The sequence below is a fragment of the Fukomys damarensis genome, unplaced genomic scaffold, assembly GCF_012274545.1.
Source record: "Fukomys damarensis isolate Sample0158 unplaced genomic scaffold, DMR_v1.0_HiC HiC_scaffold_12, whole genome shotgun sequence".
In the NCBI taxonomy this organism is placed as follows: Eukaryota; Metazoa; Chordata; class Mammalia; order Rodentia; family Bathyergidae; genus Fukomys; species Fukomys damarensis.
Window position 1 is genome coordinate 18401090 of NW_022900924.1, and position 11560 is coordinate 18412649.

At 38.1% G+C, this 11560-nt stretch overlaps 1 protein-coding gene across 3 annotated transcripts in view; it reads right to left on the reverse strand.

Annotated features, from left to right (window-relative positions):
* Positions 1–1022: 1022 nt before the first annotated feature.
* Rsrc2 (arginine and serine rich coiled-coil 2) overlaps positions 1023–11560 on the reverse strand; it is a 20787-nt gene continuing 10249 nt past the window's right edge. For 2 of the 3 annotated variants that reach the window (XM_010604355.2, XM_010604357.2), the window contains exons 5-11: positions 10514–10717; positions 8051–8173; positions 4631–4710; positions 3698–3751; positions 3460–3638; positions 2975–3064; positions 1023–1687 (exon numbers count right to left, since the gene is read on the reverse strand). In XM_010604355.2, coding sequence (XP_010602657.1) covers positions 1508–1687; positions 2975–3064; positions 3460–3638; positions 3698–3751; positions 4631–4710; positions 8051–8173; positions 10514–10717 — 910 coding nt within the window. In that variant the 3' untranslated portion in view covers positions 1023–1507. The remainder of the gene's footprint in view (positions 1688–2974; positions 3065–3459; positions 3639–3697; positions 3752–4630; positions 4711–8050; positions 8174–10513; positions 10718–11560) is intronic. The other variant, XM_010604356.2, reaches the window with a different exon arrangement.

Consider the following 11560-nt stretch of genomic DNA (forward strand, 5'->3'; position numbering starts at 1 on the left):
AACTCCAAGGGCTGGGCTGAAAAGGATGACAACTACAGAAATTGATGCCTGGGTAGATGAACTAAGAGTGGGTCAGGATTGCCAAATTTGAATCCCACCTGAAAATTTACTAAGAAATGTCTCAATGGGGGGGATTTAGCTCAGTGGTTCTGGCACCTGCCTCATAAGCGCAAGTTCCCAAGTTTTATCCCCAGATCTCCCCCCCAAAAAAACAAAACCCCAAAACAAAAACCAACAAAAAATCCACACACCCACAGATATAAAGTCCTATGGATGTATTTCAGTAGTTAGAACTACCCTGGGTTTAATCTCCCAGTTATGGGTATGTGTGTGTGTAGCTTGTGGCAGTGTTGTCATGCAGAAAAGACACTGGGTTCGAGTCCTTGCACCAAAACACAAAAACACTGTTAGGGCTGGAGATTTAACTCAGCAGGGCTGCTGTCTGTTTCCAAGTGCAAGGTCCAGAGTTTGATCCCTGGTACCCATCCCCAAAACAGACACGGTTTTATTCCTATTCTTTCCTCTGTATTGTGCTCATTATGAATTATTAGTGAAAACCAAAAAAGTTAAAACCCAACTTTGCTGTAATAAAAGTAAATCAAGTTTTGTAGTTCTTCCCTCATGCCGACTTCATTAGTGACGAGACCTATTCTCTAATGTATGAGTTTACACTGCAGACTTCAAAGGGATAATGATGAGCAAAGGGCAAAGGACTTGTTATAAGGCACTTTATTAAAGTAAGTGCTTACATCCTTTAATGCATTAATCTAGTTCCTAAATCACATGGAGTATTTAACAAATACTATACACCAATTCTGTCCTTTAGGGTAGGAAACCAGTATTCTTTAATAAATGTTTGCTCCGCTAAACCCCGTTTTACATTTCTGCTCACCATGTTGTTACCTATAGAATAGTTAACTCATCTTAGGGTGGTGGAAAAAAACCCAATTTCTAACCAGTGTTTTCTAATAGCAATTGCTACAAAAATTATTAAACGAATTCAAATAAGAATACCAGGTAACTTAATTTAACAAGTTTTGAGAAAACCATTTTTATTATCATTACCACCCAGCTTATTTGTGCTGGATTATGTAGCAAATGGCCAGATCTTCTAAAGAACATCTACATAACATTTCTTTCATGTTTCAAGAGATGAAAATAACTGTACAAGGTTAAGTACAAAAGTACACAAGACAGCAGACACGAAAAGATTCATGTATGAGATTTTATCCCACCTGAAGCTTTAATATATTTGAAAAGTAGAATTCATTAACTAAAAAATATTGTCCTTCTATAGTCCTGTCAAGTTTAATGGAAGTGGGTTTAACCTGATTACAACACTAACACCAGTATCACTGATCTGATATTTACAAAAAATTGTATTTTTCAATAAATTAAAGTCAATGCAACACCCATGCAAGCTAGAATGCTAGCTGTTTGGTGAACAAGGACCTGACATCTGAACAAGAAGTCTATGAAGTCCCAAACTTTAAAAGTGTGATCTTTTTCAAACTGCATCCATTCCTCGCATTGAAGATGTGAAGCCCAGACCCATTCCTCTTTGAGTATGGGTTTGTGATCTTGCCATTTCATATTGAGCATCTAGATTTCTAAATACTTCTTCTTGTTGCTTCAATGTCTTATAACTTTCTTCATCAACTGAGCTACATCCAGCTTCGTCTTCACTCTAAATATCAGATAAAAGATATTATAATGAATTCAGAGGAGAAAAGTGGTTTTCTGTTCTAAGTATCTGACCTCAAATTACTTGGCTTCCACCCATTAACCACAAGTGGGACATAGTGCAAGACAATACATTCTTTCTAGGTATGGACTAAGAGAATGTAAAAAAAATTTACTTCAAGTTCACATGTGTGGGGGAGGTAAAGAACACACAAAGCAGATACATTAGAAGACAGAGGGCTGGGGATTTAGCTCAGTGGTGTCTCACCGGATGCACAAGCGCCAAGGTCCCGAGTTTAATCTCTGGTATTGAGAGAGGAAAAACAACAACAGCAAAAAACAAAACCAAAAAAACCACACACAAAACAAAACAAAAAAACAAAGGATTTAAAGGTAGAAATTAGGGGTGTTTCAGGAATAGGAATGCGTGGTTATTTTTGAAAAAGTACTAAAAGGAAAAGGTCAGATCCAAGCAGAGACCAGATGTAAGAATTCTATAGTCATCTGAGGGAAGAACAGTACAATTAGCAATGGCTAATAATAAATGCAGATATATTATGGTTTCTTCCTTACCTGTGGTAATAACCAGTCAGAGCACTTGTGGATCTCGTTAGTCTTTCTTCTTTTTGTTTGCAGTATGAGGAATTTAACCCAAGGCCTCTCAGATGCTAGGTAAATGCTCTACCACCAAGCAACACCCTCAGTCTTTATAGAATCCAACTTTCTACAACTTAAAAATTTTCAGCTTCCTTCAAACTTTATATGATCAGGACTGATAGAGAAGTTTGAGGCTAGCCTGGATTATACACAGGGAGACCTTGTGTGAAAAAAACCACTACCCCCAAAATTAATTTTTATTGACTAAAGCAAGCATGCCAACTCAGTAATAACCAATATGTTACTTCAAACTAAAAAATTTAGCTGGGCCTGATGGTCCACAGTTGTAATCCCAGCATTTTGGGAGTCTGAGGCAGGAAAGACCCAAGTTCAAGCCCCATCTAGGCAACTTAGTGAGACCTTGTCTCAAAATACAAAAACAAAACAAAATAAAGAGGCTGTGAACATAGCCCAGACGCAGAGTACCTGTTCATTTGATCCTCAAAAAACCCACAAGCCCCAAAATCATTGAGAACTAATTCATCATGAAAACAGAAGTAAATATAAATCTTTTTTGTGAATGTGTGTGGTAATGGCGACTGAACTCAGGACCTTGTGTTGGCCAGGTAGGGGCGGTGCCACTGAGTTACAGCCCCAGCTGCTAATACAAATCTTAATTCAAATTATAACTCACCTTAATACCCATTAACTTCCTAAATTTGACGTTTTGGTCCTTGTTTCCAAAATTCAATTTTTCCCATATTTCAGCAGATTGGGATTTGTCCTGTTAAGAAACACTAAATTTTAAAAATGTACAAAACACAGTCGTTATTATCAGGACATTAACTTTCTCCATAAGTAAAAAAAAACGTTTATGGCATTCTCTTAGAGGATTTTCTAATTATTTCAAGGTATACATTATGGAGTGAAAAGTATAAGCAATTGCAATTACCTAATAAGATAGCTTTAGATTAAGGAGATACCTTATACCAAGGAGTTTTTTTGTTTATAAAGTTAATGCAGTAATACTAGTTTTCATAAAAACTTTGATTTATTTTGTTATAAACAACTATGAAAAACTAAAAAATTTCACACAAGTTCTCAAAAGAAAGGCAAGCTTAATTTGTTCATGCAACTGCTAACGTAGGGATAAATGAAAAGAGAATAAAAATAACTCACCCCTTCTTTCTTGCCTTGCCAAAGCATTTTCCTTTTCTTCTCTTGTTCAGCAAATTTCATGGGGTTCACAGCTGCTGGGTTGTAGTAGCTTGGCACAGCTATTCCGGTCTCTGCCAATGCTTTGGCTTGCAGAGCTGCCATCTGAGCTGCCATAGCTATCTGAGGTGTCACTTGTGTTCCTGATGCCAACAGGAGCAACATTTTGCTGCCATAGCTATCTGGTGTGTCACTTGTGTTCCTGATGCCAACAGGGCAGCAACATTGAGAACAGAACCTCCAGTGGCTGCAGCTGCTTTAGAGGATATAAGTATGGGTTTTAAAAGACATACATTTTCTACTTTGTATCAATACATTATATAAAAGAACCTTCCAATCTGCAAAAAGACAGTTATTTTCAGAAAATATAAGGAAATTTAATCCATAAGATCACCAGTAAAACATTTACTTCCCTGTGGAAGAAAAAATTTTGCGAATAGTAAGGTTATGATTTCAACAGATGTGAACTATAGTATTTATAGGCGTAATTATAATTAAAAATAATTTGTAAGGGTGTTTACGTTTTATGAACTGACTTCAAATAGCTCATCTGAAATAAATAATGAACTCCCAGAAATACGAGGTAGATTTTATGCAACCATAGCAGATGCATGGGCCAAACGCTAGAAGTTCTTCTAATCACCCATTTTCGTCAGCTCAAAATTCAGCCTTAAAACCCTTTTATAGAAATAGCTGGGTGTTGTGGTGGACATCTATAAGCTCAACAATTGAGGCTGAGACAGGGATTACAACTAGTTCAAGGTGAGCCTGGGCTACATAGTGAATGCAAGCTTTGATCCCCAGCACAGACAAAAAACAAAAGAAACAAAAGCAAAAACCCTCAAAAACCAAAATGCTAGCTGGGCTTGGTGACTCATGTCTGTAATCCCAGCACTCAGGAGGCTGAGGCGGGAGGACTGGTGTGATTCTAGACCAGGCTGGGCTACATAGTGAGTTCCAGGGCAGTCTCAACTACATAGTGAGATGGTGTCTCAACCCCCACCCCAAAAAAGTGCATAAAAGTTTATGAGGTAGGAAAACACTAAAAACGTTTACAGTGTACTTGATGGGTGGTAGAAATCACATGACTTTTCAAAATTTCTAAAGAATGCCACACATCCATAATAAAAATTACCTGCAGCCATTTCTTGTTGTTTTTGTTTTTCAACCATTTCCTTTTCTCGCTGCTCTTGTAATTTCTTTGCTCTTTCCAATCTGTCAAACACAATTTAAACAAATATGAAACACTAGATATAAAACCAGTACTTTTAAAATATAAAAAAACTTGACATTAAATTTTAACTTGATGTTTAACATTAACTTTTTTTTGGGGTATCGGAGATCGAACTCAGGACCTTGCACTTGTGAGGCAGGTAGCAGCACCACTGACATAAATCTCCAACCCTACTCTTCTATTCTTAAAATTAGTTATCAGTTAAATATTTCAATACAGCTTTTATTTGGGGGGTGGATCGAACTTGGTCCCTCGCACTTGAGGCAGGTGGCAGAACCACTGAGCAAGATCTCCAGCTGCTCAATACAGTTTTTATTTTTTATTCATTTATTACTTGCAACAAGATGACTTGTGCTGTACTGTACTGCCCAGGCTAAGTCTGCCTGAACTCCCGGCCTTAGCTGGGACTACTGGGTTGTGCTGTAAGACTATGTGAATCTCTGTGGACTCAATCTAGGGCCTCATAGACAGTAGGCAAGGGCATTAACACAGAGCTACACTGTTTCCCAGAACACTGTTTTCAAAATGTAGGTCCTACAGAAAGTGGTAAAAAACTTAAAACCTTGGGCCTAGAATTTAGCTCAGCAGTGCCACCACCTGCCCCACAAGCACAAAGTTCTCAGTTCAATCCCCAGTATCAAAAACTAAAAACTTTTCAGCAGCACCACTGACTAAAAAGATAAAATTAAATTTTGTAAAAAATATATTTAGAGAGGGCTGGGGATTTAGCTCAGTGGCACTGTACCTGCTTTGCAAGTGCAAGGTTCTGGGTAACGAGAAGAGGGGGGAAAAAAAAGGCTGTGCATAAGATTACCTAAGTGCTCCTGGGAGAAGAATTTCAAGAGGATGAAAAAGTCTATCAATACATTACAAAATAAATTTTATATTTAAATGGACATTATGTCTAAGTTAATACAAATTAAAAAACCATAAACAAATTCTTCCACTTTTTTTTCCCCTTTGAGACAGGGTCTTAGTATGTATGTATTTTAGACTGGCCTTTAACTCATTAAATAACCCAGGCTGGCCCTGAACCTGAAGATGTTCTCCTGACTCAGCCTCCTAAGTGCTGGGATCACAGGTAAACACCACCTTGCCTGGCAAACTCTGTTTCTGTATAATCTAATAAAATGGGGGGAAGGAGTAATCTGTATATGGAAACTGTATCTGGTAGCTCAAGAATTTTAGCAAAAGGACTTGTAATAAAATACAAAATTTGAATAGGCATACTAAATATGTCAAGTTTATTTTCTGAGAATAAACATCTTCATAATCCAGTCCTGAAAGAGAAGCTTTTCTTCATAACAATACCCTAATTTATGAATTATAACATGCTCCACCCCCCGGCACTGGAGATTAAACCCAAGACCTTCTGCTGAGCTGTATCCTCAGCCCTTTCTACATTTTGAGTCAAGGGTTTCACTAAGTGGCCCATTTGGGGAAACTAATCCTCCTGCCTTAGCCTCCCCAAATACTAGGATGATATGCATGGGTCACACCACCCTCTTTAATGTGGTTAAACAGGTAAGGACCAGGGAAAAGGTTTTTTTTGGGGGGGTACCGGGGATCAACTCGGGTCCTTGTGCTTGCAAGGAAGGCGGTGAAATTGCTGAGCTAAATCCCTGGCCTGGGAAAAGATTGTTTTGTTTTTCTGAGACAGGGTCTTGCTATGTAGCTCAGGCTAACCTCAAATTCTGGTGATCTTGCTTAAGCCTCTGGAGTGCTGGGATTACAGGCATGTGCCACCACGTCTGGCAAGGCTGTTTTTATTTAGTGGCACATGGCTAATAAAATATAGTAAGTTGGTATTATTATGAAGAATTGCTAGCACCTCCACAGAAAATATTTAATAATCTATAATCTCACTCATTTTTAACTTAGCACAATGGAAAGAAAAGCAGTACAAACTTGATTTTATCCCAAGATTAGATTTTTTGATTAGGGCAAATCATAAAATGTAGGTCCACAGATCATAAAACTTAAAAAAAAAAAAAAAAAAAAAAAAAAAAAAAAAAGGAACAAAAGCCAAACAAAAGTCTAAGGATTCAAGTTTCTTATTAACAAAAGACCTCCCTTTCAAATTTCGAGATAGCCTATGAATAATTTCATAATTTAAAAATTAGATTTCATATAAAAATTGTAAAACTATATAAAACTAACATACCTCAAAGATTACTAGTCTCAGTCAAAAGGTTTTAGGTAGTAAATTTCACTTTAATAAAATCCAAAAATAAAAACCAACAATATACAAGTAAACTTTCTAAGTCTTAAAAATACTTGTCAGAATTAATGGACAATTCATTATTAATTAGCTCAGATTTTGCAGCATATCACTCCATTTGTGTATTCAGTGTGTTTCAGTTTCAGAAAGAAAACATGAACTCCTGGTCACACTGAAATGGCCACTGCAGGTTTGGAACTAAGACCATTCACACAGGTGAATGGAATGAAGAAGGGGCGAGCTCACACCTTTGCTGCTGCTGTTCAGCTGGAGTTTCTGCCAGGCTGGGTTCACAGGGCAGCAGCACATCAGGTTACATTGTGACAACTGTATTTTTATAATGGAAAAAAGATACAAACTCAATTTCGTAAAGGAAAAAAAAAAAAAAAGGAAAAAAACCCCAAAATCCAAAGAATATATAAATTTACTTATATGTGGAAATCTGTAAATGAGTGTTTAAACTTGTATTTCTTGCCTCTTCTGAGGCTGTTCTTTGAAGCATTTTGGAGATTTCAGTCAAGACAGCCCTGCTGTTTGTGGCTCCACAACTACACACCTTTGAAATAGTATAAAATTTAAGAATTACAGCCAGGGATTTAGCTCAGGGGTTCTGGCGCCTGCCTTGCAAGCACAAGGACCTGAGTTTGATCCCCGGTACCAAAAAAAAAAAAAAAAAGAGAACCACAATGTACTTCTGTGTTGGAAGATAATAAAATTAGCAATGAGGTATATTTATTATTTGCCACTGTAAACAAAACAAACACCCCAAAAAACTGACAGGACTCAAATGTTTCAGGTATTTGTTTTCTTAATATTAAAAAAAAAAAAAAAAAAAAAAAAGTCCAAGATCTAAAATTTCTTCACAGAAAACAATTAATCATGAAGGGAAATCCAGGAACCGTTCTGGATATCCCAATCTTCCTGGTTGCATAAATAAATGTCTAAAAGAAGAATTTTAAAAAATCACTTATACAGTTCCATATCAGAGACGCCACAGTACCTATGGATAGATTTATCTGAATTATCTTCTCACTTAAAATCGTTAATTTGTTTCACACAAGTTGAAAAGGAAAAAAAGAACTAAAAACAAAGAAACGCACCTCCTAGCCAAAGCTTCTTGAGCATCCATCGCCGTGTTTCTGCCTCTGAAGGGAGGTGGACTGGGGGTCCGGCTTAAACTTCTGCTGAATCTTCTTGGTTTTTCAATTCTCTTTTTTCTATCTCTGTAAGAAAATGCATCACATATCTCACTGTACTGAAATATTTTGAACAAAGAGATGGGGATTTAACTCAGTGGCACCGTGCCTGCCTTGCAAGTGCAAGGTCCTGAGTCTGATCTCTGGTACCAAAAGAAAGGGGGAAAAAAAAAAGACAAGCCCTTACTTCATTTTGCAGTATTACACCACAGGGAATAATGTGCTACATTTAAGTCAGCAATTAAAATTAGCTTTTTAAAATCCATTGGCAAATATAGTCAATAACCACTAAAATGAGCCGGGCGTGGTGATGCACGCCTGTAATTCCAGCACTCGGGAGGCTGAGGCAGGAGGATCGCTGTGAGTTCGAAACCAGCCTGAGCTACATGGTGAGTTCCAGTCTCTAAAAAACCAAAACCAAACAAACAAAAAACAAAACAACCAACAAAAACACTAAAATGAGACAACCGACAAAATGAAAGATAAGTCACTGATTAAAGAGATATTAGTAAAACTTGGAAGCTGGAAATGAGTTAACTGAACTACTCCCAAAATAATGAAAAAATTAGGAGTCACTCCCATCTAAGATCCAAATCTCAGAAATGTATTACAAATTAGTGCACTACAGAATAAACAAACAAATGGATGCTCATTTCAAAGTTCAAAAGTGAGAAATCAAAAAACTTGGGTGTAGGTTTGTTGTTTTTTTTTTTTTAGTACCAGGGATCAAACTCAGGTCCTTGTGCTTGGGAGGCAGGCAGCCCTACTGAGTTAAATTAAATCCCCAGCCCTAATCTGTTCTTATTTCAATATACATTTTTGCCTACTGACATTACCAATTAACTTTCCTCCTGTGCTATATAAATTGTACTTCCCAATAGCAAGTTATTGATTTTATCCCAATCAGGACAGGTTGGGGCCAGGGATTTTAGCTCAGCGGTTCGGTGGCCTGCCTTACAAGCGCAAGGACCTGAGTTCAATCCCTGGTTTTTAAAAACAAAACAAAACAAACAAACAAAAAAAAAACAAAACAAGAGGTTAGTGTGTGGTGGCACATATTTATAAACCCAGCACTTGGGAGAGAGGCTGAAGCAGGAGATGCTCTGAGTTGGAATCCAGCCTGGACTACTCAGTAAAACCTTGACTCAAAAAACCCACAACAAAACAGGATCTAATCTGCCCAGATTTACTGAATTTGTGATGCCCCTGCTTCAGCTTCCCAGAGTACTGGTGTTTCAGGAATGCACCACCACACCAAGCTTAAATGTTAGGTTATGTGATGATGAAATTAGTAGTGAATTCAGTGTGTTCAAAATAACTGATCCCCCACTCCCTAGGCTTTGAGATACTGAGCTCAGGAAGCATTTAAGTAAGTATCCCCATTCTTTCTCTTCTTTTCCTTTGAGCCCAAGCTGGCCTCAAGCTCACAATTCTCATGTCTCACAACCTCCACAGTGCTGGCCTTGAACTTGTGATTCTGCCCTCAGCCCCCCACCCCAGTGTTGGGCTCACAGGTATGTGCCACCAAACCCAGCTCAGAGTGCTGTTTTTTGCAAATTTTATTTTGAGACATTTCAATGATGTGCCCAGTCTGGCATAGCTCAGCTTCCTGAATATCTGGGATTCTAGGTGTGTGCTACCACACCCAGCAAAAACTGAAATTTTATGTGCTTATTCATATTGTGTCACAGATTCACTGCTCATACCAGAATATGAAGGCAGCTGTTTAGTTTTTAATGTTGCTGGGTGACATGAAGCATTTGTTTTACCACTCAGTGATGCCCACAGACTCTACAGCAGTGATGGCAAACCTTTTTGAGACACGTGCCAAATTTCAAGTTAAAACCCACTAATTCATTGCAAAGTGCCAACATTGCAATTAAACCTAAACACTGAGGTTTAAAAAAAACACCCCCCCAACAATTTATACATTGTCTGTTGTCTTAAAAGAAAAACAACACAAGTGCAATATGTTTGCCCCTACTGCTCTATAGCCATACCATACCCTTTTTTGAGACAGGGTCTCACTATGTAGCTCAGGCTGGTCTCGAACTCACAGCAATCCTCCTGCCTTAACCTCCCAAGTGCTGGGATTACAGGCGTGTGCCACCATACCCGGCTGGACTTGATTTTAACTGGACTTGATTTTAATGACAAGATTGATTGACTAAAATAATCTCTCAAGCTGGGCATGGTGGCACATGCCTGTAATCCCAGCGCTCAGCAGGCTTTGAATGCATGCATGCATGAATGAATGAATAATAATCTCTCAATCTATAAATAAAACCTTGAATCACAACTTTCATATTTATGGATCAACACAAGAAAAACACATCTTGTAAGGCCTTTGTGATAATGAGGACCTACCGACTTCTACTCCTTGTTCTACTCCTGCTTTTAGTTCTATGCCTGTGTCTTGATCTTGAGCGGGAACGAGATCTGATCCGACGTTTTCTGTCCCTGCTTCTGGATCGTGACTTTTTCCTATCTCTGCTTCTGGATCGTGATTTCTTCCGGTCTCTACTCCTGGATCGAGACTTCTTCCGTTCCCTGCTTCTACTACGATGCCGCCTGAAATTGAAGTGCAGAAATATGGTTACATATAGTTGCGCTCCAATTTTAAACAACATTTGTTAGTTATACAGTCAAGACAGGCATACTCTCCCTTGTTTACAGAAAGGATAAGAGGTTTTCAAAAGAAGTCAATCTACAAATGTAACCTCATAATTTGATAATTTCTAGGCCAAGGTAAGGCAATGACATGTCACAATGTTTACTGCATCCTATCTCAATGTATGATCCCATTTAAAGTGGTATGGTGGTGCACACCTACAACCTCAGCACTTGGGAGGCTGAGGCAGGAGTGGGCTAGCCTCGGTGAAATTTAAGTTCAAATGCAGATGGAAGCACAAGGTGAGACCTTATCCGAAACAACAAAATAAACAAAAAGGGCCTTATTGAATACTTTAAAGCAGGCGTGTCCAATCAGAAGCAGGATAGCTAAAAATGAATACTTATATGATTTTAAACTTTTAGCCAGGTGTGATGGCCTATGGCCTATAATCCCAGTACTTTGGGAGAATGAGGCAGAAGGATCACGTTTGAGACCATGCAGGTCTCAATGTGTAATGCTCCTGCCTGAGCCTTAAAGATACTTTCCTTGAGTCTACTGCATGGTGCTTCAGTATGGAGTATGTAGTAACATAGAATGCTCTTTAGGAAAGAATGAAGTACTGCGCTAACTTTGCATTCTGTGCCTATCATAGCCAGTCCAACAGAATCCTGCACACACCACATAATGCAGTGCCAGTGTGACTTGGCGAATAAGCATCAGCAAAGATATGCATTTATTGCTGTAAAGCAGTTAGGTACATCTTAATTTTTTTTTTTTTTTTTTTTTTTTTTTTTTTTTTT